Source organism: Molothrus ater, chromosome 1 (assembly GCF_012460135.2).
Source record: "Molothrus ater isolate BHLD 08-10-18 breed brown headed cowbird chromosome 1, BPBGC_Mater_1.1, whole genome shotgun sequence".
Taxonomy (NCBI): Eukaryota; Metazoa; Chordata; class Aves; order Passeriformes; family Icteridae; genus Molothrus; species Molothrus ater.
This window is the reverse complement of record NC_050478.2, coordinates 26,630,707-26,658,561: the sequence shown is the minus strand read 5'-3', so window position 1 is coordinate 26,658,561 and position 27,855 is coordinate 26,630,707. Positions and strand designations below refer to the sequence as shown.

At 35.6% G+C, this 27,855-nt stretch overlaps 1 protein-coding gene across 2 annotated transcripts in view; it reads right to left on the bottom strand.

Moving 5' to 3' along the window:
• Positions 1-9,298: 9,298 nt before the first annotated feature.
• The window catches only part of NXPH1 (neurexophilin 1), a 138,180-nt gene continuing 119,623 nt past the window's right edge, over positions 9,299-27,855 (bottom strand). For both annotated transcript variants that reach the window (XM_036406868.2, XM_036406869.2), the window contains exon 3: positions 9,299-11,251. In XM_036406868.2, the coding sequence (XP_036262761.1) occupies positions 10,490-11,251 (762 nt within the window). In that variant the 3' untranslated portion in view covers positions 9,299-10,489. The remainder of the gene's footprint in view (positions 11,252-27,855) is intronic.

The window sequence follows — 27,855 nt, the reverse complement described above, 5'->3', positions numbered from 1 at the left end:
AGAAGTCAAATTCAGATTAAAACTAAATGATGAAAATTTAATGATGAGAAAACAGAAATAATATTTATAGAGCTAAAGTCCTTGTTTTGACTAGAAGATACCCTTAACATTTCTTAGACATGTGATGTCCATTGAAATGTGGGAGCTTGTCTTAGAGTTATATAAAAGTCATTTTCCCAAACTAGAACCTCTGATCTAGGCAAAGTTTTTTATTGGTAACATATACATACTAACAGGCCAGAGGTAACAGGTACTTCTAATATATTAAAAATATCAGCATAAATTCCAAAGAAACTATGAACAGCATTCTCTAAGGAATTATTTCACTCATTAATATGAGAAGGAATTAGGTCCTTATTAATTGTCGCTGCTTCCAAGAGAAATACTTTTCTGCCTTGACTTTACACAAAAGAATCTACTTAAAGTTTATGACCTTTCTTCCCTCCAAAAGCAGATAAATTATAAAAGTAGCTCATTCCCTCAACACATTAAAAGTATCTCTTCTGGTGAATAATATTTTCAGTCTACTGTTTAGTCCCCAGTTAATAATTGCCTTAAATTTGTGTGATTGTAGTCTAAAAACTGTAAGTGTAAAAATGCCAGCTTGGTTACTCTCATAATGTTCAGACTCCACCTGTGCCATCTTGCAATGATTTACAATATCATTAAAGACTACAAAGACTATGAAGAGTTGATGTAACTGTGAAAGAAAAAAAGAGGGAGGAGAGAAATGCTTTATTGAATACCAAAGTTATCTTGATAAATGGAGGGATTGGTCTGAAATCAATAACAAGAAATTCAATAGAGACAAGTGCAGAGTACTACACTTGGGGCTTGTCTACACAAACAGATTAGTACAGCAAACTAAAGCATGAATTTACAGTACACTTGCTGCTGCATACTAACTTTTCATGCTGACACTTTGCTAAGCAGTAAGTATAGCTCTCTGTGATGTCTTCTACTTCACATTCTGCACAGAGACAGCATTAGTGCAGGCTACAAGTATCCACAGGGGAATCTGGCATGGAGAAGCTGGTGTGCTGTAAATTTATACCTTACTTCAGTAAGGTAATTTATATCTTACTGAAATTTGGTAGTTTAAATTCTACCATAGGCAGAAAAAAAAAATCGAATGTGCAAATAGAAAATGTGGAATTACAGGTTAGACAACATTACTGCATATGCAGGTTGTAGTCAGCATAACCAGCATAGTCATTGATAAATAATGATAAATAACTATGCTATTGGTATTACATAGAACACTGTTACAAGTACATAAAAAGAAACAGAAGAGAATTATTCACATTCTGCTTTTCTCACTGTTGGCAAGACAGAAGCCAGAATAGTCTGCTTTCTTTGGAGTTCCACTTGAAAGGGTAGGCAGGTTTTGGAGTAGTCAGAAAGATGCAGTCCAACATGGTATAAGAACCAAGACTGATAAATCCAGAAAAACTAGGACTGATGGCTGAGTGTCATAACATTCTTCAAAGACATAAAAGGGCGCTTAAGGAGAACTTCCTGCTTTTCTTTTTTCCAGTCCAAGAAGACTTGGAAGGAAATAATTGTTTCATTTGCAGTTGTGATATTCCACACCTGCAAGTGTTGATGTATACCATCGTGAGGGGTACAAGAGCGGGGCAACACTGGAAACAAGGGTAAATGGGTCCATTGCTCTCATTTCTAACATCATGACATGTTCTAGGAGTGAGTGCAATAACAGCAGTAAGAAAGAGAAAGCTAAAGATTCAAGATTAACTTTCTTTGAAGAAAGGGTACAAGAACATAGAGTTTAATAACTATTGAGTTTGGAGACAATTTACCCAGAAAGAACAAGTAATTAAGCACGCTGGATCCTAAAATCTATTCATAGACAAACATCTTTCCATGTGGTCTAAACATTCTTGAACCTTTCTCTGGGCAGGAGCTCAGAAGTAAACAGCTTTGCAACTCCCTTTCATTTCTTTTTAGACCTGTAGCAATCTTACTAAAATGTAGACCTTGTAGTGATGTGTACTTGGCTCAAATATATTATTTGCAATTTGCTATCGAGCAGCAGCACCCTATTGAGTGAAGCCTGACAAGAAGTCAATGGGGCTCTAATTTTATATCTGATTATTTACCACCCATTTTTGAGTTTCTCATCTAACTAATCTTCCTCATCTTTGCTATATGTAAGAAGAAATCTTAGTGTTACACTTCTCATGGTTGAAAAGAGAAATATATATGTAAACTACAATATATGCAAATTATGCTTATATTTATATGTGTTCTTTTATTATTAATTTGCATTTGCTTACTTAACTGTCATTCTATGTGCCTCCTAGTTATCCATATATATTTTTCATTATTGAATGTGTTCTATGCTGAATTTACAACTTGCATGTTATGGCGGATTTAACCCATCATATATTAGGACCCAGCTAGACTAAAAATAAGCTTTTAAGTTGGCTGCATTTCTCTTCCACAAAGACAGCACATAAAAATTATCTTAAGCTGAGAAATCAAAAATCAGTACCTGCTAGAAAAAGAGTGAAGAGTAAATTTAAAGTATGCCAACTGAATGAACTAAAAGGTTTGGAAATTTACAAATTCAAAAAGTCAAAGGGGAGAGTACAGTTAGTTGCCTTCTCTTGGCAACTAGCCATCAGATGGTCTAAGTCATATAAGAGTAGCAAGAGGAATCCATTGTAAAGCCTTTTTAAAATGTTAATAATATCTGGGGGAGAATAAGACCAAGTGAAAGAAATAGAATAGGCCTACAGGCTAGCAATTATAATTGTATATTAGCCTTCTACCTAGGAAGATACAAGAAATATTGGGAAACTAATTGGAAATGGTGTGCATTTCCTAGGAATGATATGAAATTTTATTACTGATTGGTTCTACCACCAAGCTAATCACTTTGCCTTTAGGGATATTTAGACACAGGCAACAACGTTTTTTACATTAGTTCCCAGTCCTATGAATAAAGTAACTACTGATTTTTTAATGGCATATCTAAATCCTTACCCAAGGATTAGTTATGACTACCCCCTGTTACTTAGTATTTCTAAATGAGTTCCCCTCATTAGATCAATTTTTAATAGAAAACATAATTATGTATTTCATCTCTTCCTATGTGTAAACACATCAGTGAGCACTACTCACATCTGACCTGAAGCAGACAAATGGACTTCAAATCAGAGTAAGAAAAAATACACCAAACAGGGACGAAGGCAGGCCAGAAGTCAATCAGAAAAGAACAACAAAATATTTTCTATCTTTATGGCATCACAGCAGTCAGCTGGAAAGTCTAAGTAATGTGCTAATGAAGTTCATAGACAATTCCTCTATCTGTGAGGTTAGAAATGTATTAAAAATCGGTCTAAAGAGGTAGACAGTTAGTGGCAAAGGAGAATGGCCATGAATACTGCTGAAGACAGAAGACTGCTACTTCAAAACTCAAATGAGAAGGAGCACTGGAAAGCAGTATAATTAAGACTTGCTTCTAATAGAAATAATAGTGGAGAGCTCATTAGCAGTAAATTTTTTGCAATTTGGAACCTGAGAGAAACCACTGTAACTGTGAATATGAAGGAATTTTATTAGAGAAAGGTGATGAGACCTTTTATCACTGGAATTCCATTTAAAATATTGCATTCATTTTGTAGTCTTTAACTGTATTAGAGACTGATGATATGGGAGTTGCTCTGAAAAGACCGGCATAGTTCTTTTGAAGTGGTTAATTAAAAGCAACTTTGCAGGTAATACTTGTGCAATTAGCAAAAGTAAGTAAATTGGGCAAATTTGTGTGATTCCCGTGAATAAAAAAGGGATTCTTTTACCTCAGTAGGAGGAAAAGCCTTCTTTTGGGAGAGGAAATTCAGTAAGACCATAGTCTGCAGGGTAAAAAGTAGAAACTTGCTCAACATTTGTAGAAGAATAGTACAAGAAGTTTTAGGAAAAAATACCTCACTGAAAAATGGGGCATTATTTGCTAAAACATTTCTCAGAGCAATAGCTTTGATTAAAGAAATGGTAAGTCTCTGATATGCAGAGGAGATATCATAATTCCATGAAATAGGATGGTACTGGAAAATATGGGTGAGATCTTGAGAAAAATACAGTTCAAAGTTTGTGAGTATTACTCCTGTTTTCTGAAGGGCTACAGCTAAATTACTGAAGTTCACCAGCTAAAGGTTTCAGTAATTTTTTCTCAAGTCAGGGAAGATTCATTTGGGAATTCATTTGATACACAAGCTGTGTTGTTAGTGTCTGTCTACCTTGTTAAGTGGACATGACCTACAGGTCATTAGCAAAATAAAGACTAGAGCACCTATGCACCTATTTATCCCTTTGTTTCATGGAGTTTATGAATGAGCTCCACACTTAAAATGCTAAAGTGAATCAGGGCTAATTAACTGCATTTCTTATGCCTCTAGATTTACAAAAATACAAACATAAAACCAGAAACAGACAAACACAACAAAATTAACATACAATGAACTCAAGATGACCATGGTCCCTGCTGTTTGAGTTCTATTATTGCTGGTTTGTTCACTATCAGCAATCACAGTTCTGGATTCCACATGTAGCCAGTTGAAAGGAGTTCAGAGTACTTGCCTCTGGAAGAAGTATGTTGCAGTTATAGAAATTTCCTTGAAGAAAATTCCATCTTTATTTCCACTCTATAACTAATCAAAATACTTTACCTTCGCAAAAGAAATTTTAAAATGCTTCATAAATATGTTATAATAAATTTAACAATTATAGCTATTGCCTACTGGAAGAATTAACATGACTTTTCATTTACACTCCATAAGTGATCTCAAATTTTCCTTTAGGTTACCTGATTCTAAGTAGGCTTTTGCATCTCATTCCAGATTTTCTGTGACCTAGATGAGGAACTAAAGATCTCATGTTATTTATGCCTTTGCCAAGTCTGGTTTTATTTATTTTCTGTAAATAACAGGTCTTCAAGTACATTGGGCTTCTCCCAAAAACTCAGTAGCCCTTTCATAAAATAGTGATTTACTTTTTGGAATGGCTAATTGCCACATCTTCACTGGTGTGTATGAACGGCTTCAAACTTATAAATTTTCTTTTGATGCCTCTAATTTCTTATTAACAACAGGCAGAAGTCATTTCACACACCACTTAAGCCTTCCCTCATAGCAATATCCCATGATACATGTGTCATGTATCCATAGATACATGACTAAGGTAGAGTTTGAACTAGGAATAAATCCCAAACATGCTCCATCTTCTCAAATTCTTCTTTCATAATGGGAATATAACTCTTAGAATTAAAGTTGGAGTCATTGGCTTGCTCCTGATCTAAAGCATCTACAAAAAACCACATTGCTTCTTTATCCTAAAGACAAACTAAAATAAACTATTCAAAATTATGTATATCATACACAGGACATCCATCTAAGCACAAGCAGAGATTCACCGGTGTCCTTCAAACAGAATTTAAAAATTGTATAGATATTTTCCAATGAGAAAATACTCTTGTACAAAACAAAGTAATCTGCTTGCTAGTTTGGGTACACTAATTAACACAGAATACAGGAAACAATGAGAAAATGTAATTTTTAACTATAAAATGGATCAATGTTTTTGGAGAAATGCTACAAGTATTAGATCATATTGTCAGGTATATACTACTCAAGGAAATACACAATATTCCCACAGTCCCAAAATTTATTGTAAATTTACATATGACAGTTTATTTTTAATGAGTGTTCCTCTTGCAAGCTGCAAAAGGTGTTAACCATATCCATAGATATTTATTTTGACAAATTAATCCAGAAAATTATTTAATCTGCCAATTTTATCATAATTTTAGTAAAATAATTTTATCATAATTTTAGTAAATACTGACCATGTAAAGAAAAAAAAAGAAAAAAAATGAAAGATTATTTTACTATAAAATACTCTGTTCTTTCAATGTCAAAATATTTTTGGAAATAGCATTCATATTCAAAATTAAAGAAGCAACTGTAACTAATCAGAGGGGCCAAAAGTGCTTGTATTTCTTTCAGGTGTGTATGTATGAGATTTTAAAAGTACTTTTTTTGAGAACTGTGTATATTTAACAAAAAATTATAAAAAGTATGCTTCAAATTTATAAGTACATGCTTCACAAGAACTCTGCAGTACACTGTCTTGGAAATTAGGAGTTCTTGGCATCCAAAACTTGGCATTCCCAAATAAGTATTGTATACATTATATATTATGCAGCTCCTAGCACAATAGATCCTTGATGCAGCCATTTGAGGTCTCTGGCAGTCCTAAGACATGCAGTTAAGTACAAATCACTGGAGAAAAGCTGCTCTTCCTTTACTAGATGCAGTCAGACTCAATTTTACTACCTCTGCCATGGAAGGACAATAGAAGGTCCCACAAGATGCCAAGACTGAGGTTCATCATCTTCTGTTGAAGAATAATTTTTCAGATCAGTTGTCTATGCTTTAGGCTGGCTTTACTGTAAGCTCAGCAGATATTTTTAAACCCATTTTCTTCCACAATTCTCTAAAACATGATTTTCAGAGTAGCTTATGATATTCTACTAGAATTGCAATTTACAACACAGAGTTCAAAGCTCATGATGCCATGATTCAATCATAGTAAAACTGCCCTCTGACAAAATGACTTGAATAGTGCTATTAAAATTTCTGTGCTAACATGTAACACTACAAAACTTTCATTCTGCTCTCCTATAAATGGAGTTTGAATATTTCTAAGTTTGCTGTAAATTATTACAGTAATTTTTAATGTTTTCTGACATCATTATTTTTTAAGTAAGAGCAAACTTTGAAAAAGAATATCTGTGTAAAGATGAATTTATTAGTTTGCTTACTATCAGTGTAAGAGGAAGAAGGGAGAAAGGGATAAAATTTTACAAGTGATTTCGTAGGGAGAGAAGATAATATATTTTCTGCCCCAGGCTGAAATAGTTTGATAAAATTAACAAGTGAAAGCCTTACAGGTCACCACCACTGCTTAGAACTTTGATCAGTGATTTTTGCAGATTTTTTGCAAACTACCCATTTCCTAGATGTTGGACTCCTTTTTTCAAAAGCACAGCAACTGACACATAAATAATATCACCAATCCATGCAGGGCAATTTTAATATACTGATACTTGCTCAAGTGCATGATCCATGTATTTTTCCACCAGAAATAATTGGTTCCATTAAAATATCTCAATCTGTGGTTCTCTCTGAAGTGAAAATAAAGGCCAAAGCGTGATTTAAAAGGTAAAAAAAAAAAAAAAGGTGAACAGAAACAGTCTCTTCACTTCTTAAAAATAAGTAACTTAATCTTCTTTAATCCTAAAAATATACCTTTAGAGATATACATCTTTATTACTCCTAGAATTAGTGAGTTATAGTGTGGCAATATTTGCCTGGCCTAGCACTCCATTAAGGCATTTTTCCTGTGCAAGACCCAGACACTCATACATACATTGTTTAGCTGACTTAACACATTCATGTTCATTAAAATCCTTTTCCAAATGACAAAACCAAAAACATTCTTTAACAAAGTTAGTAAACACAAAATATTTCCCAAAAAGATTGAATGAAATGCAATGAACTAGCACCTAAGTAATACATTATCTGTTCTGGTATTAGATCACTGTTTCACAACTCAATCACCAAAAGAACTCTTTCAAGTTCAAACTCAACAATGCTTATGAAGAACAGCAAATTCTTCAAAGGCTTAAGACTAATTAATGTATGAATGACTGTGACAGAGGCAGATAAAATACCAACAACCACAATTAATAGGATCAAACATTGCATGTTGAATAGTTCCTTTTTGTATGGATGCTACCTGAAAAGTGGACAAATATTTAAATATGAATAGAATGTATATGTTTCATATATTTATGAGAAGTTTTAGAAAATATAGAAAATAATGAGACTGTACCAGCAATAGTATTTCACATCAATTTTCCAGGAATATAAACGAACCATATAATGCTCAATTGTAATACGGATTGCTAAGATTTTTAATCATATTTAACACTGGAGTTCTATATACTATTAAATGGAAATTTATATTGAAATCAATAGCAAAATTCCCATTGATTTAATAGACCCAAGATCTAACTATTGGCAACAACACAAATTAATTTATGGTTTATACTAATAACAATTACTTTTAATAGAGCACAAGGGGCAAACACTACCAGTTTAATCACGATCCCTGTTAAAAGAAAAAAAAAATTGTGTCATCATATTCCTGAATGAGATCAGAATATGGACTACAGAGTTTGGAAAATTTCTTTTGCCAAATCTAGAAATGGTCTGGGGTCACAATTTTGTCCTGGAAATGTCATACATAATGAGGAAATTCCCACAAGCATATCTATTCAAAGAAGCCAAAGCAGTAAAAATATGAAAGCCTCCTACTAGTACATCAGTGGGAAAACATTTACTTTCAATAACATTATCCATTTTCTTTGTTCCATTCTCATGTTCTGCAAATTTCAGCAAAAGAGGTCCTCAACTGGTAGTTGTTTTAAACTTTTCTGTTCTTGAAACACTAGTAGAGTGTTTATTGGGATTTTGGAGAAGCTGGTTATAATGCTGCACATAGTTGGAAGCTGACCTGCATTTGCACCTGTGACCCAACAGCACAGAACATGGGGGCAAGGATGGAAGGGGAAAGAAAACATTTCCAGGAATGATAATTCTGAAAGATATGATATGAAATACTGAGGTCTTTGGGCAGCCTTCTTTTAGGCAAGGACTTCTTGCAGTTGCTGGTTTTCTGGATGTTGGGGGTAAAGTATGCCACTATCCACAAAATATATATATATATATAAAAGCTATGAGCTTTTTCTTACAGGAAGAAAATTCCCTAGTACCATAAAAAGGGATCTCTTCATTCCATAGAGATCAGGACCTCACAGGAGGCTAGAATTAAGGCAAAGACAGGCCTTTGTACACAGAGAGTGGCTCTATGTTTTCCCACTTTTAAACTATAATGACTCATTTTCAGCAAAGCCCTGCACCTATAATTTCTTATTGGAGTGGGGGCTTCGGCTTGAACTAGCAAGATTTTCAGTAATAAGATCTTCTTGCTAGGAAAAGGGCTTCAGAAAGTTTTATGTATTCAACATATATATGTATTTGCACACACTCACACACACATGTACTTATACACACACAAATATGCACACACACAAATTCATAAATAGATGTCTATATATGTACATATGCAAAGGGACAATATTGAAAATCATATTAGACTTGGAGTATTACCCGCTTGTCAGAACTATTTAAACTACTATCTACACAGTACATATTGAAACTCAACTTTAAGATTTTTTATTTTTATGTACAGTTCATTTTTTTTTCCTCTGGAAATAAAATATCTAAATACAGACAGACTGTAATGTTGTATATGTATAGCTTTCAACAATACTTTAGCTGAATAAATGCTTTGTACATAGTTCTGTCTTTTAATGGAGTTTACAGCTACATTGATAAAATGGATTCCTCATTTCCTTGATTGTTTTAAACAATAACAAGCAGAGAGACAATTACAAGTTAATATTAATAAGCAGCTCAAATAACACTGGTTAAATTATGTACAATACAAACCATTCATACAAATGAAGACTAGGATATTGAATTTGTTACAATATTTTGTAATAAAGATAAGACAGCCACTTATAACTTACATGTTCTCCGCCAGGCATTTTCCTTCTTAGAGATCAATTCCAGTTTTTAAGTAGTTTAGCTGGCCTAAACTCAAACAAGTTTAAAGAATCAGAGCTTAAAGAGTCAGAGAAACATTAAACCAGAATGTCTGCTCACATGTAAATTCCAAATGTTTGCCCATCTTTACTAGAAACGGGCTTGCTCCATGGAAAAAGAGCCACCAACACCACCTTGAATGTGCCTACTGTGTGCTGGGAAAAGTCACAACACTTTGCCGTGTTCATACAATACAGAATACTGAACTCTAAACACACTTTTTCCCATTTTAACAAGTACTTATTCCTACAGTATTATTTACCAGTACAGCTGCTCCAAGCAGTAGAATGCATGAGTGGGGATTATTGATTGGCATGTACTCAAAGGACTTTCAAGGAGATTTCCATAACAGTCTGCCTTAGAAACCTTGTACTGTCTAGTTAATCCATTTTGCTTGATGATAGGTTATGCTGAATCCTTAGATATCAGACAATGAAAGATTTCTTAACAGGAATCTCAATAACGTGAGCTGAAAAGCGTGTGTGTGTGTTTCTGTGTATATGTATGGTTTTATTTCAAATCCATAGTGATTTACACCTAGATGGATACATGGAGCTGACTGGGCAAAAATTACATTAGATTGTTTTCCACTAACATATTTGCAGCCATTTGACATCAGCAGCAGCAGGTAGACACATTCCAGGCAATAGATGTGGCCTTCCTCCTTGAGGTTACAGCCCTGTTATTCGACCTCTTTTATTCCCCAGGCTTCAGTCTCAGACACAAGTTGGTCCTCACCCTGAAGGGAAGTAGGGTGTGTCACTGTGGTAGTTGTAATCAGGACACACCTTCTGTACTAGTTTATAATCTGTACTATAAAAGGAAATGTAAATACAGATTACTTTAAAGGGCTTGGAGCAGAGCCATGACACATGGCTCTGGGTCTGCTCCTGATAACAGGTTTTTGAAGGGTCATAGTTGCAAAGTGTATTCTTGGTAGCCTTGTCAACCTTTTCGTACTCGATTCGACAGTTAAAGGACTTGGAATCTTTGGCATCAATCACTGTCTGTTGTGCCAAGTCAAATTCCACTATTTTTGTAGGGGGCACTAGGCTCACAGATACATTCCCTTGACCAGTGGAGTTATGCCTGAAGTAAACACTAAACGTCCCATTGCCATGGTCAACGATTTTCCCTGTTATTAACAGATTTAGCTTCACAGTCTTGATGTTGGAATGAAAATCTCCCCAGCCAAACATTTTCTTAAATTTCCCAGTCTTGACGATGGGCCGTCTCTTTGCTCTGGGCCGAGGCTCTTGCAGATCTGTGGAGTTCCTCAGCCAGTCCCAGAGATCTTGCTCAGAATAAGTTTCTGGGGCATCATATCGCAGGTCCAAATCTGTATCATTTTCCTTTCCACGAAAAGTCTGTGACAGCAGTCGGCTGATGGACAAGTCTTTGCTGCTTTCTGTCCATATGTGCTTTAGTGTGGATTTGGAGCTTCCTGATTTTAGAAGTTCTGTTTTTCCTCCATTTGTTAAATTTGCACAGGTAACCTAAAAGAGAAGGGAAGAAGAAAGAAACAATATATTGAGATATGTGATACAAACCCCATAATTTCCAACTGAGACCAAAATAACCAGATTTCTTAATCATAGAGAAATATTTTTTTTGAGAAATTAAATTGTACCTCTCTACTCAGTAAACCAAAAGAGAAATGTCTGTTTTCCTATGCTTTCCAAGAAGTTATTACTCAATTCTCCTTTGCCATTTTTTTTTAATTGGCCTTCAGATTTAATCCCAGATATTCACATTATTTGTCTGTTATGATGTCTGTAAGTGATGAGTGCATAACAAAAACTGAGTTACACAGTCTTGTCATCCTTCAGGCTGTATGTGGCATCTCAGAGGGAAGTGTTCTTGCTTGAATGTTCACTCTGCAAGATTGCTGTGTCTTCCACCATCAGAGACACATTCATTAACTTTTGCTGCCCCTGGAGTCCACTGTCAGGGTGCTGTCTTGGTGGTGCCAGCCTGACCATGCTTGGAGTCCATGTCATTATGAATCTAATAATAATAATACAATTTCCCTATTCCTTTTATGAATACTCATTGGTCTATGTTCTTGACTGGGATCTTCAGTCACAACTATAATATAAATAACAGAATAATGAAAATTTAATGAGTTTTGAGTTGACAGCTGTACATACAGTGTACTCCACATCAGTTAATGCAGGAGGAGTCACAGCCTTTTCTAACAATCCCTTATAGACCAACTACTGGTTTGCCTTGTCTGTATCTAATATGACAAGCATTTCTCCTTTCTGGCTTCACTTCTTTTTTCACCATTTCCTCCCCAAATTAAACAGAGATCTGTGTAAGACAGAAAACCTTTTGTATATTTACAAAAATAAAAAAATAGAGGCATCAATTTAAAAGCAGTAATAAAAAAGCCTGCAAAATCACATTTTAAAAGAACAGAAAATCTTGTACCAAGTTCCTACCAAATCATGTATTTCAGACATAGGCTTTCACAAAATTTACTGTCAGAGCCATTTGTCTTATTTATATTTTTTTTCTCTTTGCTTTAATTGAGTGGAAAACAGAGAACAGATGCAGGCTCGCAGCTGTCTAACATGCAGCACTGGCAGAGAGCTCTGACAGAGCATACCTGGGAGTGCTGGAATTTGTGCAGGGTGGATGGAAAAGGACTGACAACACGTGTAGTCTCATTCCCCCTAAAATTTGCACCTCACACACTGCCCAATTTTTTAACATTTGCACTGCTCTGAAGAGGCCATCAAGTTTCTTATTTCCATTTTCATGGCTACATGTGAGATTCCAAATATGCCTGTTTTATTCCTCTGTGCTCTGGCACTGATTTATCTGCTTCTATCATACTTGCAGTTATATCTTTCTCTTCACTTAAAAATGAATTGAGTGCATTTCATACCTAGAAAACCCATTGGAAACCAGAAAGTATTTAAATCATGTCCCCTCCCTACTGGTACAACTGGAGGTATATGTCACGGAGGATATCTATCACAGCATGGCCTTTTCATTTCTTAACAATCATGAAATTGAAACACACTTTCATTAACTTCAGTAGTTTTCCAAGGTCATTTGAAGACACATAGATAAAATCAGTCTAAATTGTCTTAATACACTGATCACACAGGAGATATGCCCCCAGCCTTTTACAGCAACTAAATAGGTAAATAAATCTGTCTCATCCTACACTATACCTGCCCAATCCATTTCATGTGGGGCCAGTAGGGATAATAGATAAAATATGGATTTAATTCAGGATTTTGCCAAAGAGAAAACGTCCCCCCCTTTCGAATGGACAGAAGGATTAAAACACAGACTAGCATTTTGATAGCCAGTTCATAGCTGCATCTTAGCAATAACACAGTAGGCCAAGAGAGAAGCTGTAATAAAATGCACTGATGGAGGGTTGATGAAGCAGCAATGAAGATGTCACAGGGAGAGAGAAAGAGACTCAGAATGGTTTTTTTTTTTCTGTGGCATATGGGGAAGGAGGGCAAAATAAGAAAAGAAATATGGTTAAAAGGAAAAATGTGCCTGTCTAAAATGAATCTATCAACCCACAATGAATCAAAGCAGTTAGCTAGCAGAGCTAGTAAACCAGCAATCTGTACATAGGATACAGACTGCTTACCACTCTCATTTTCTTTCTTACAGTTTGTTTTTCCTTTGTTTTCCTCTCTTCATCTAATGATTTACATTTCATAGAATTAGACTACCAGTTCCATGTAACAATATGTAAGAGTTTAAAAACCTTGAAAATATGTTTCTCTTTTTTTCCAGATATGTGAAACTGAAGACTCAGGAGAGGGAGGAAATTTTCTGAAATGATTGATGGCTGATCCTATGCGTGGTTTTTTGAAAGCCAGCATATTTCATGGAAATGGATGATTTAGGCCATATGCATTCTATGCTGCTTCATATCCAATCTAACAGATACAACTGATTGTTATTGTCATTGATTTTGTAATACCTGAAAGATTTCTGGCTGTGCAGTTTGTCCTGAGACCTCTGTTTATGGTTTTCAATGTGGGTAACTGTTTGCATTCGTGAGTACAGGCCTGAACCTGTCCTTCCTAGTCAAGAGTCCATGTTAGCACTAAAAAGCAGCCCACAAGTGTTAATAAAAAAGCTCTAGAATTCATTGTGCTTCGCTAACATTTTCCATCCAGCTGCTTTTTCATATACTGCTAGTATACTATACACTATAGAAGTATCCTCAGAGACCCACACACCCAATAACACAGAGCATTGCTGTGCAATAGAATTTCTGCAAATGCAGCAGTTCTTTCGCATGAACTGATTCAGTTTTCTTCAATCTCTCTTTTTCCAAACACAAGGTTGCAATAATACAAGAAAGACCATGCAAAAGTATGAGGTTTTGCACTTAGTATTGTGAAGCTTAAACATAGACCTATTTTAGGGGTTCATGGAAAAAGAGATAATTTGAAGTGAGTAATAAAACATGGAGCAGCCTAAATTCTATGGTGGTTTTCTTGTCCTCTTCCTTAAGGATCCCTGCATATAATTCAGAAACTTACATACTCTATCAATTAGTTCATGCTAACCAGTTTTGTCTCCTTTTCCATAGCCAAGTGTCACTCCTAGATGAAACATTTGAAACCCAGTTTTAATGGCTCTTTTTAGGATGGAGTACATTTTCTTCATAGAAGCTCATATGGTGCTGAGGTTGGGACTTTTGACCTGGTAACACACTGATGTTCTAGCTCTGGCTAGGCCTTTTCTATTTCTCTCTCAGCTTCTCAAGTGAATAGACTGGGGAGGTGCACAATGGATTGGGAATGGACACAGCTGAGCAGAGAACCTGAATTCACCAGAGATATTCCATAATATGTAGCATCATGCTTAGCAATTAAAAGAGTAGGGGGTTTAGAGGAGGTAGCCATCTTTTGTTCAGGAACTGGTTGGTCATCGTTCTACCCACTGGAGTAGGTTGCATGTTGAGTATTGCCTTTGCATCACTTTTTCTGATTTATTTTCTTCTTTTTTTCTTCTTCTTCTTCTATTTATCCTTCAGTTATTAAACTTTTCTTTATCTTGACTCCCAAGTTTTCTCGTTTTTATTGTTCCGTTCCTCTTCCCCATCCCACGGGGTTAAGGGGGAAAGTAAACAAAGAACTGTGAGGTGCTTAGCTGCTCACCAGTGTTAACCCAAAACACCACTGCAGTGCAATAAATCAGTGTTGCAAAAGGCCTGAGTAGGGGCATTTCTTCCATGACTGCATAGTCAGAAGTGGTTCTGAATGCCAGAAATGTTTGTATAGAAAAATAGTAAGGAGCAAAAACATTTAGAAGTGCTTATCTAGTGCTACAATTGTCTTTGAAAAAGCACCTATTAAGCATGGCAGACTGATATTTGGTTCTGCTCTTGTACTTTTACTGGAAAGTATGGATTTACAGTACCTAGTAAAGTTTACTGATACCAAAAAGGCACCAGGAGCTTTTGCTACTGCCTGACGACTCTTCTTCAAAAAATACTGACAATTTGTTATTCCATTTCTTCTACTTCTTCTTTGAAAAAGGAAAGACAGTGATTTCACTGGGCACAATTTCAGAGAGTATCATTAGAACACAGGAATTGATCTGTAAATAACTTTTTAATGTATTAAAATAGAATACTCCATTCATTTTGTAGCCTATGTTTTGAGGGTGATGAATTTTTTTAATGTTTTGCTTCATTAAGCATATTTTAATTAATATAGTTCTTTAATTAAAATAGTTCTTTTAGGACTCCCTAAAGGATAGGCACTTTATTTATCTCAGAAGTTTTGGAGTTTTCTTTCAAGATACTGAGCCGTGAATTCTTTGCCAAGTTAAACCTTAACATTTGGAGCAGAGAAAATGAAGTTAAAAAGGAATTTCAGGAAACCATGAAGGCCTCAATTGGTGATTTAGGTCATCTTCTCAGTGTAAAATCAACCACAGGTATATTAACATTAATTAAAGACTGATCAGGTTGAGATTTTAAAAAATATTAATTAAAAAATGTACAAAATGCATCTTGATTTCTCACTCTTTTCCTTTTATTCTGGCTCTACTACAGCTCATTACCTATAATTACAGTATTGGTTTAGAAATTATGCATTTATTTCTCAGAATACATGACTACTTCAGAGCAAATGAAAATGCAAACAAACAATCTAATACTCAAGGTGGAAAATCTCTCTCAGGTAAATAACTAATCAAAAACCAAGACTGTTTTTATTGGCATAGAACTGTAAGAATTTGGCAGCACTGTGTTTGCAAATGCTCTGTATAAAAAAATTCAGAATTTCCTTTCCTTGATAAGGTATCTCAGAGACAACAAAGGCAGGAGAGTACTGATGGACATTACAATAAGCTGGACCATTATCAAGGCAGGGCAGGACACAGAAAGTTGTCACTGAGTCCAGTGTCCTTATATTCATCCTGTTTATGCCATGGGTGGAGGGAAAACAAGACCAAATTTACTCTTCCATTTAGATCCATTTTTCTTCCCGCAGCTATCTACACATTGTACGAAGTTAGCAGTGGCATGGAAATATTTTATTCAGTGAATAATTTCCAGAAAAGTCAAAGTCAGTATTCTACAGGTATTTGGTAATAAAGAAACTGAGAATGCAAATTAATGGAGACATTATATAAAGGGAGAGAGTGAAACACACTGAAGGACTTGTACCTCTTAAATGGACACTTTGGGAAAGAAGGATGAAAACAGAAAACCATATACATGGATATTTCATAGAAACAGGCCTCTCTGGTTTTTACAAACCTTTTTGCTAAACATGAAAAGAATAGGGATGTATGTTGGTCATTCAAAAAGTCTGCAAACTCAGGTGAGACTGACAAACAGGACAGTAACCCATGATCTATAGTGTCAAATGAGAAATCAAAAGTCGCTATGCAGGATCAAACCTAAGACTCATTTAGAAAAATCATCTTATCTCCAACAGCAACTATAAGAGATGCCTGGAGAAGAGCATGCAAGTGCCTTGCAGATGCCTTTCAAGAATATGGCAAGTGTATTTTAGGCCCCTAATTTCCTTCCAGCTGTCCAATAATTCTAGTTTCCTCTGCTAGATGTTGTTTCTGTGTATGTTTTCTGTTTCATCATTTCCCTTTCAATTTCACAATACTATGCTATCACATTTAGAAATCTATGAACAAATGAGATTTCTGTTTCACTAACTCTAAACAGACTGATCTTCTGTTCATTTGATCACTTTGACACTTTGCAAAATTTAATGATCATAAGATGCTTCAGCAATGAGCTCGACAGCTCTGTTTCCTCCTAGGGTTTGTTTTGAACCTGACTCCTGACACCTTCTTTGGAGAGCCCTTCATGTGGAAAGTTCTGCCTCTATCCAAATTTCCCATGCTCCTCATTACTTCTCTTTGTTGCTATGCTTTAAGTATTTTTTCAACAAATACCACTGAGTGGAAAATTTGATGATTCCTAGCTCTCCCTCTCGTTGACTAGTACATGCCTCAACTATATCCATTCATAATAGTAATCAGATATTGATCTCTTTTCCAGCCCTAAAAGCCTCCTGAATCATGCAAATAATCCCTGTACAGAAGTTGTTCTATACCTATACTTTGAATTTCCTTTTTGTCCTCTCCACTCCCAGTTCTGTTTTTAAAATGAGAATGGTACATGGTATTCAGGATGTAGCACAACCATGGTCCTGTATGACTGCAAATATAGCCTCCCATTATTTGTTCAGTCTTTTTTCTCTACTTATTCAAAGTATTTTATTTGGGTTTGGTCATAAAAGAGCACTGAATTGATTATTGACCATTTAAAAAGAAGTTTCTGAAGTTTTTAATAATATTTTCTAAAGTAAGCACTTTGGATCATTCATTTAAGCATAAAAAATAATAATTTGTTGTCACACAAAACAGAGGGAATGTAGGTTTGTTTTTTTTTTTTTTTTTACTAACTTTAGGTTAAGAAATTGAACCTAACACACACTGTAACTGCAATTTTTGTATAGAACATCCTTAGGAATCACAAAATTCAAGATACTTTTATTAACTCTGCTCAGCTCAGCTTTAAATTCTATATTTTTCTGGTTTTAATCTATGAGCTATCATTCTTGCTTCAAATTACCCTTGTTAAAACAAAAATGTAGCTACCTGAGCTTTCTTCATTATTCACACAACAGCAGTTATGCAAGACAAGAAGCTGATATAAATTCAGCTGACAGCAGCTGATAAAAATTCAGTGAAATTTAACATCATTGAAATCACAGTGCCTGTATCAGTTGATATCTCTTTGAGATCTGACTAAGAATCAAAGACTAATTAGAAAATTTGTACCCACAGAGAGATGAGGGTACTAATAAAACAGTAGCAACACAGCTTTGTTTGGGTGCATTATAATTCTTAACAGTTGTTATCATAAAATATTAAGATATTGGAATGGGTGTTCTGCAAAAGAAAAAAGCTAGCAAAAATTACAATTTTGCAGGGCTTTCTACACAATGAAAGTTACCTTACAAGTAAATCTGAAAACTAGCTAGTCTCAAACAATTTTCAGGAAATGCAAAGGTTGTAAAGCACCTTAAGTATTTGGTCCCAAAAAAAATCCTTAAGAATTAGAGTTTCATTTCCTCTCACTTGCATTCCTGGACTATGGGCTAGGCTGTGACACTGCCACAAGCTCTGTGAATGGTAAAAGACTGATGAAAAAATCTGATGGCCTGCCAGCTATTAGGTCCTGAATTATATCATATCCTTTGCCAGTCCAGACCATGATCTTGGGTGGGATTCACTGATCTATTCATTCACCTGGAATTCTAGGCCTATTCCATAATCAAGAGAGAAACAGAATGGATTGTGTCCTCTACTTCCATGAATGTTGATGAACTTTCCAAATTGAATAAATGCTCTTCACCTAGTCACCCAATATTAACCAAGAACAATCTGACCTAGGGTACATAACTTGCCCTGGAGACAATTCTATGGAGAGAACCCAAAGGCTGCAGGCTGGCAGCAGGGCAATGAATGCTCTGTGTAAATGCCTTCTGCTATTCTCCAGTCCTGCTTGAAGTGCACTTCTCTCTGTACATCTGTAAGCATGCTGAAACTGATGAAGTTATATGGTACTCATACACCAAGGCATGCACACTTGCTAGTATTGCTCCTCCTTTTAGATATAGGAAATTCCCCATCTGGAGGAATTTCCTGTGAGAAACAGTATAGATTTGTACTATTCTGTTATCTTTTGAGTTTGATTTAATCACATGAAAGATTTTCACAAGTATTTAGAATCTGAAGAATTAGTCTTCTTGATCCTGTTTTGTTCACTAGTGACTAAGAATTGTTTGGTAAGCAGGCTTTTAAGAAGTGTTTAGTCATCTGAGACAGATAGGTACTTTAAATCAATCAGACTTAGATTGTAATTACAGAGACACTTCTTCTAGTAGCAGTGTCCTAATGGATATTTTTCTCTTCCTCCTTTTTTTTTCTCTGTTTCATTCTGCCAGCGCTGCCTTCTCCTCGTGACAGTCAGATATATAGAAAGATTTTCTTTATTCTTTCACAAACTTTCAGAGTGGAAATCAGACTCAGAATTAAACATCCAGGCTCCTCTATCTGCCTGGATAAGACTGGGACCTTTGAACCAAGAATCAAAATCACAGAACCACAACAGAAAGCAATGAAAAGCCAGCCCTACAGTTTGTTCCACCCTTTTCCTGGAAAGTAGGAGTGAAGACAGGCACTGCTATCACTGTTGTTTTCAAAGATAACTCATTTATTTCTCTCCAAACACATAGCTTTTAGAGGACAAAAAGGAAAAAAAGGAAATTATTGCCATTGTTTATTTCATTTAAGAGTTTGAAAGAATTAGGAAGTCAAAATGGAAGCCTATCTGGTCCTGCACCATGCATTCAACAATGGCTAAATGTTGATTTTATCAAGAAATGCAAAATGAGGAGAAGAACATACTATTTGTACCAGAAAATATTTTTCATTTTCAAGCCTTTGCAGATCAAAGACTTCTTAAGTTGTGGGCTACAAATTTCTTCATTTTCAATAAATATAGCTTACAAGCACTTGTCTGTTTCTGTATGAATCTTCTACCATGTGAAACACCCTACCACCTCATCTCTACTTCAGACCCTCAGAACTTTCTCATCCTGTTTTGAACGAGTCCCCTGCCAGCTTTATCTGATGCCACCCAAAATCTGGTCCAGCATGACACAACAAAACGGAGGAAGGAGGCAGGATTTTTCCTGTGGAGTTCAGGCAGGAGCTTGGTGCTTGCATGCTGAGGCAGGCAAAGCTGCAATCATCTATGGCTGGCACTAGAGGAGCTTCCTGGTTAAAGAAAATAAGGTATTGTCTGCATTACAGCTACTTCCAGAACTAGGCAGCTCCAAAGGTATAGTCAAGAAAGAGTGTAAAACTTTAGGTTTCAAGTACATAGGAAATGCATTAACTTTTCCCAATCAATTTGTGGGCCAAATCTTCACCCATCAATAATGTCAATCATAAAATTCCTAGATGAGCAGAAAGATGAAGACAGTATGATATTATGTACATTAATTTCATTTTTGTGCCCAGTTAAGATAGAATGGAAGGTGTTCAGTTTGTAAAAGGTCATTTCTCTTTCAGTTTAGAAAATATTGTGCTATCACATATAAAACTCTGTGAACCAAAGGACCAATGAGTTACAATACCCTGTGAAAATCTTTGCATTAGAATTTTACAGCTTTCTGTTTTTTGCCTTAAAAGAACAGAAATCGAGCCCAAGTATTTCTGATGGCAGAGATGCAAGTGAATGTATAAAGATTTGGAAAAGGATTGAAATATAACTGTATGAAATATCCTATTAACTCTTGCCCTAAGTTTAACATTTTTGGAAATGATTTAAACTAAACTCTTGAAGCCTGCTGTCTATGTTGTCATTACAGATTTTTTACTTCAGTGGATTATGACTTTTGAAAATTCACCCCATCCCCATTCAGCAGGGGATTAAACTACCATGGAATAAATTAAAGTGGGTTAAAAATGTCTAACAGAGTTTTAAAACCGCTGTATTATGCCAGTATCACAGAGTGCTGCTAACTTTGAAATGAAAGTCTAGCTAGGTAAATAAATTTTGACAGGGATCTATTGTTCTTGTTCCACATTCCTGTAAGCCTTCTTTTATTAATATTAGCTTGCCATTTTCTGCATACATGTAGAAAGTAATATTAAATAAAATTAGATTTTATATGAAAGACCACAGAGCAACATTTTAATCAAAATTTGTCCTATAGTTTGCTTTCTGTGTAACACACTGAAAAAAATATCCATTATCAGATGAGTAGCCATATCTTCTGAGGAAAGTGAAAAATATTATAACTTGACATATCCTGGTACTATATAATGGACCACTGTGCACTGTTAACATTGCTCATTTTCTACATGACGTTTCCAGTCATCCAGTCAATGCAAAATTTAAATAAAATTAAATCCACCCAAAGAGTTTGTTGCTCCTGTGTCTGATGCTATATTTTTTCCAGAGAAAAGCATTAGAATGTTGATACAGCTGAGTCACTTTCCACACAGATATTCTTGGGTGCATCCTAGAAATCTGAATTTGAACAAAGATGCCATTTGAGGAGATTTAACTCCCACTGATGTTGGCAGGGTGCACATTGCCACACAAAGGAATTTTATATCTACATGAGATGCTTGGGGGAGGGAGGGGGGAGGGGGAAGGGCTCCTACAAGTACAAGAAATTCTATAGCAAAAATACAAATTCCTTTCATTAAAATTCCCTGTTCTTCACCATGTGTTATTCATTGATTACAAACAGCTGAATACTTCAGGAAAGGCATTTTAAAAACATAGAGGAAGCTGTTCCAATGTTCAGAGTCTGACATATCCCTGCTAGCTTTTATGCCCTCCTCTTCACCTTATGCCCTTGCTGCATACATGTACTAACTTCTGAGAAGTCTTTTGTGATCTCAAAGAAGAAGGGTTTCTTTTCTTTGAATTTTAACCAGATACAACAACAAACTGCCTTTCTAATTGTGTTTGTTTAATAGGCATTGCTCTTTCATTTTTTTGGTCAGTGGATATCAACAGCTATTAAAATTCATTTCTGAGGAAAGAGGTGTATTTCTTTGAAGTTGTTCTGGTAAGGAAGGGAAGCATTAAGCAGCTATTCTATTGCAAGTGTATTCAATTAATTTTTATTGAGATTTTCTTGATGGTTTTGTCAAGGTCTGCTAATTCTTACAGGGGTATGCTCAGCAGTAAGCAGCATGTGGGCACCAGCTCTGCTAGGCGAGCCAAGTGCTGAGCATTGTTTTCCTGGCGATGACATACACAAGCATGCTGCAATGCTCCCAAAGTGCAAAGGTGTCAAAGAAATATGGATTGGCCTGTTGGAAATTAGGAGACACCACATGTTACATATTTACAAGATCCAGGCAAAATTTAGTCTTGATCCAAATCTGAGTAGGACTCTATCATCAGTGTACACTTGCTCAGTCTGGATGCAGGGAAACCAAGCAGCCTTGTGCTGGCCACACTTACCTGCAGAGCTGGTCTTTATGTGACCCTGGACACTGCATTATAAGAGATTATTATGCCATTAAGAGGAGTAGAGCTACTGAGTACTGGAAGGGGATACCATAAACCAATTTCTCTACATCCTATAAACTGTTAATATTCAATCTACATGGTGCTTCTTTGTGCTGACTATCACTGACTATCACTTGCACAGACCTGGTTTAAGGTCTCTGGTACCTTTCTGAGCTGACCCAGAAAGACATTGCCAGGGAATTACACAGCCAAACAAACAGAATAGAATACTCAACAGAAAATCAACATTGTTGCTGCCTGATAGTAGTCTTGTATTTTCTCCTGCAATAGTATCACACCTAATTAAAAGTGAAAATTGATAGCCAGCAGGATTAATCAAATTCCATATGCAAATAGCTGGCTCATGAGAGCCATGGTCCAATTGCTAATACTATCACTAAGGTCATTAATTTAAATTGAGATGAGTTAAGAGTCCTTTGGGCATTGACACATAAGTTGAAGGAGGTTATTCTTTGCTAAGTTTTTCACACGGTAACAAAAAACTTAGGAAGAGAATACATGAGTATTGCTCCAGCGTGCCAGCTTCTAGGATCAGCAGCACTGTGAACTTGTCTATGGGGGCCATGAGTCTTCTCCTGAGTAGCTCTGATACATCAGTTTAAATTCTTATTAAGAAGTACTGAAGCAAGTTAAATACAAGACAGTCCAAGGTCTAGTAAATTTACATCTTTGGGATTTATTTTATGCCTTCAAATAACAGAAAGACTTCTATTTTTTCAACGAGACTTGAGGACCAATTTCATAAATCCTTCAGAGACTGTCCCAGCCTTCAGCCTTCATAAAAGGTCCAGACATTTCCAATTAGCAAGTATTAACTCAGCTCATAAAGAGAAATACTGCAGCAATTTTAATGCAAATACAGTGCATTTTCAGTTTACCAGTGAACCTCAAAACTAGTTCCAGTGTCTTGATCTATCTGCATTTCTAGATAGGGTTAGTAGAAAAAATGTAGTCTTACAGGCAGATTATAATACAGTGCTACACACCTATGAGCTTTCTCCAAATGCTGATGGCAAAAATATTTTAAGTTGCATAGTAACAAAATGACTGCAGAGTAATAAAGTAGTGATGTAATTACATAACTTATCCTTCATGAAGAATAAAACATTACATTTATTACTCTGACCTTGTATCCCAAGAACTTCTCAGGTATGTAAAAAAATTCAATTGGTCTATCAAAACAGGCTTAGAGTAAAGTGAGACCTGCAAATCTTGGTTGCCAGAAGGCTTTTTCTAAACTTATAGAGACCACTGGAGTCTGGAAAATTAAGCTGGAATCCTTAGAAGTTTGGGCTTCATTACTTTCTCAAGATCCTGTTTTCATATTCTTAGAGTATAAAAAAATTCAGGTTCCAGCGACAATCAGGCATTCTTTGTCCAAAATCTGCTCAAATTAGGAAATGAGGCGGACTCCAAAAAATGAATAGACAAACAAAAACTTTTCACATCAAGTTTCAGGAAGCCTTCATCTTTTTTGACTGATACACGAAGTCTGCTCTGCTTTGACCTCAGACAGTTCTAAACATCAACACCTTGACCACACTGAAATATTTGAGCCAATTCTCTCTGCATTTCCACTCATGCAGCCTCCTGCATGAACAAGATTTCAGTGGAGTGATTCAGACAGGAATTAAGTGCTTTGCCTTTCATAGCATAAACATTTCATCAAGGGCAGATCAAGATCACTGTTACATTCATCTGTCTGCCCAAAAACGCAAATAACTATTTTACATTGTCTCATCCTTCTATATATTTGTGCCTGAGCAGCAGTACAAAACAATTTAACATTAGCAAGCAAATTTCATTTGTTACCTGCCAAATGCTGATACAAAAGATAAATATGAAAAAGCAATAATATCCTCATTCTAAGGCAGAAGGTAACATCTTCCTTATAATATACTTGCTAAATAATATTCAATAAACTCATAAAAGCATTTAATTTAAATATAAATGCTTAGCAGTTCCATTTTTTCAGGGAGTAAATGACAGTCCTGCTTGTGTTTCTCTTAAATGTATTTTCAGAATAGACATCCTTTCATAACCTCTAGTTAATGTTATATATTATTACTCTTACTGCAATGCTCACAGGCCTCCCTCTGGTCAGGGTTAAGGTGTACTAGAAGCTAAACATACGTAGTCACTGACCTAGAAAGATTTCTCACTGAAACAGATTTGACAAAGGCAAAGCTAAAACAAGAAATATTAGTGATGTCCTAACTCAATTGCAGAGCTAAGAGCTAGTACAAATCTCTGGACTTCTCTTTCCCATGTCATATCCAGTATGTACCAGTGAAAAGGCCAGTTCCAATGATTGCTTATACGTAATGCCACTTTAAAAAGGATGGAAGCTCAAGGAAACAAAGTCAGTTTTGAAGTGAATTGCATCAACAAGAAGCCTGAAAACAATTTGTAGACCATTAAGTGGTCTCAGTTTTCTACAGGAGCAGGAAAAGCTGCCCTTGTTAATGAGAAATGTTTGATTTGTTCCTCTGCCAAAAAATGATAGTGACAATAATCATACTCATGTCTTGTATTGTGTTGCAATGTGGTTAGAAAATCACAATAAAAAAGAAATAACATTGGATTCACAATTTGGAAGACATTATAAATGTCTTTCAAATTGTGAATCCCTTTATCTTTCAGCAGCCAATCAACACCACCTCTGGGTAGAATATAAGCTACCTAGTTAATAACAAGAATATTTTTCTATTGTTTCAAATTTAATATATAAAAATCTAATTATATAATTTTTATAAACTTAGAGGAAACCAGAAGAACTTTTTCAAGTTATTAGCTTTTTAGAGTGTTTTATTTCTTATAGTTTGCTCTAGAGACAACTAAGACAACAGACTGTAGAAGAGAAAAAAAAGTCCAGCTGGTACTTGTTACACAATATTTAAGCTTTTTATTCATCCATTAAAATTTTTTGTCCATTTATCTTTTGGATTTTATTGTTAAAATATGGAAGAATTTTTATCTACTGTAATCCAGCAATATTCCTTGATGAATTAATAGAACAGATCTCCTGGTAATTTCAGAACAGCTTTTCCATTAAGAACAGCATGTACACAGACTTGCTGTCAAAGATATCATATTTACAAGAAAGACATTGTATCACGCATGAGTTACAGGAGTATGAGAATACAAAGCTTTGCAATTTAAGGTTTTGCTATATCATGGTAGTAACCCTAGGCAAATGCCTGAAACCTAAGCCCTAGCCCCAAACCCTTACTCATTCCAAGCCCCTAACATACAACCTCTCGCCTCATCCTAAGCAATCTGATGACAAGAAAAAGAAGGGCAGGCCTTGTATGTATAATATACATAATTTTGCAGTACTTTCTCTAAAACAACTTAAATATAATTGTGTACTTTGAGTAATGCAGAATTGGATCTTTTTCCAGGTTCACTGACTACTACTTAACTAATTTTTCAGCAGATTCATGTCAGATTAATCCAGCTGAGGATCAATCACATATATTTAAAAATATCAAACAAAACCTTCCAGAGTTAAAATGAAGGTTATTCTGCATTCAGAGCCCTTCAAATAATTTTCAGCTTTATTTTGGGTCCAAAGTATGGTTTCTTATTATTTCTTTCAGGGTAAAAGATAACCAAACAGAATACAATTCAGAGAGACTGAAACTTTCAGCTTGTCCTTGAGACCGAAAATGGCAGTGATTTTGGTTATGGGGAATGGCAGTAGCAGCTTCATGGCAGCTTTCCATGCCTGTTCAATTACTGTCCATTCTAATCAGATTGCTAACAAGGGATCATTAGGAGTTTGGTGTCTATGATGTAAAATATCTACTAGGAATTGGATTTTGATCATCACTTCATTTTACATCTGTTTCCCACTAACCAATGGAACAAAGATTGTTAATCACTCTTGACCTTTCCTGGACTCTCACTAGTAATTTAATTGCTAATCCTTACCGAGGGACTCCGAAGTACACGACAGAGCCCCCGGGGCATGCAACTTGACCCTCTCTGCTCAACACTGGCTTTAACCAACAACATCATCAAGAGTACACTCAGATTTGACAATGTTAATTGCAGCTTTGGCCAGAGTTTCCAGATGAAGTAGAAGAAACTGTCTAGCTAGAAACATTAAAAATATCTGCCGAGCTCTAGGTGATTCTACATGAATCAAAAAAAGTCTCTCCAGCCAAGAAGACTTTGCAGCCAAGACAAATCTTGCAGACTCACTCTACTGCACTGTCAATTTGCTCCTAAGAAATGCCCAACTCCTGGCAATTAGAATTCTTAAGGGACTGGTGAAAATCTGTTAGTTTTGGCTTGTTTCAAAATCTTCCCCCAGATGGTAATATAATTCAAAACCAGCTGAGATTCACTTTGTGTTGAATTTCATTCTAAAAAAGGATCCTACAGAAAAAAAAAACAGGAATAACAGGAATAAAAGCTTTTCTCCTCCTCAAATTTCAAGTTACAACATGGAGAACATTGTCTTTGAATCGTTCTTCTGAGTACAATTAGGTTATTCTAAATTCTGTATCTCCAAATCTAAACTTTCTCCTTGATTATTTTCAAATCTACACTCAATTATATTTCAGACTAACATTTGCCAACTAAGAAAGAAGAAACATAAAGGCAGTATGATCTATCATGCACTCAGGTCTTATTGCAAAGCTTAAAACCAGAAGAACACAAGCTTCTACCTGTACGTTTTCTGCCATATTAAAATCACATTAAACTGATGATAATTCTCCTGTAAATACAAGTGCCTAATACTGTTATGGTTTGTCACATAGTTTCATGCCTCTTACATGTGTTTGTCAATATATACCATTTTATTACAGGATTGAGGGTCATATCTGTAACTAAGATTAGAACCACATTTCTGTTTTAAACCTGACTGAAGACTACATTTACTTTTCTGTAGTACTTAGAGGGCTTTGCTATTTCAAACTGGAATGCAGTGTCTACTGCCCTGAGATTGTACTGATTAATATCTCAGACAGAAACACTAGCAAGGTCCTTCAAAGCAGACAAACAGTGCGGACATGAAGGTGTGCAGCAGATAATGAAATCCACCTATTAGACCTCAACTGGGGCACTGTTCAGCTCTGTGCTAACTGGTTTAGGAAACAGCTTGCACAGAGGTCTGTACTGAATTTTTTTATAATGTCGGAGCCCTATTCTCTTCGTTTTTATCCATGGAAAAATGTAGATCTGCCAAAGTCAATACAAATCACTGTAGTTGTTCCCTGGAGGGAGTCATTTCCCATGAAAACTGAGTTCAGGCTTCACAGAGGAAGGCACTAAAGGTAGTTCTCATTTTGATGGCCTTCCAGCCACTTGGGTTGCACCTCAAGGGACAAAAAGAGAATGCTGGTTTTCTAGTATAAAAATAGATACATTGACTACACTTTACTGGAGTTACTCCTGAACTATGCTGTCATAAACAGAAGTTCTAATCTGTTCCACACGGTTACTGAATAGCCCAGTCAATGGCAACTTATTAAATGAATAATTGACATTTGT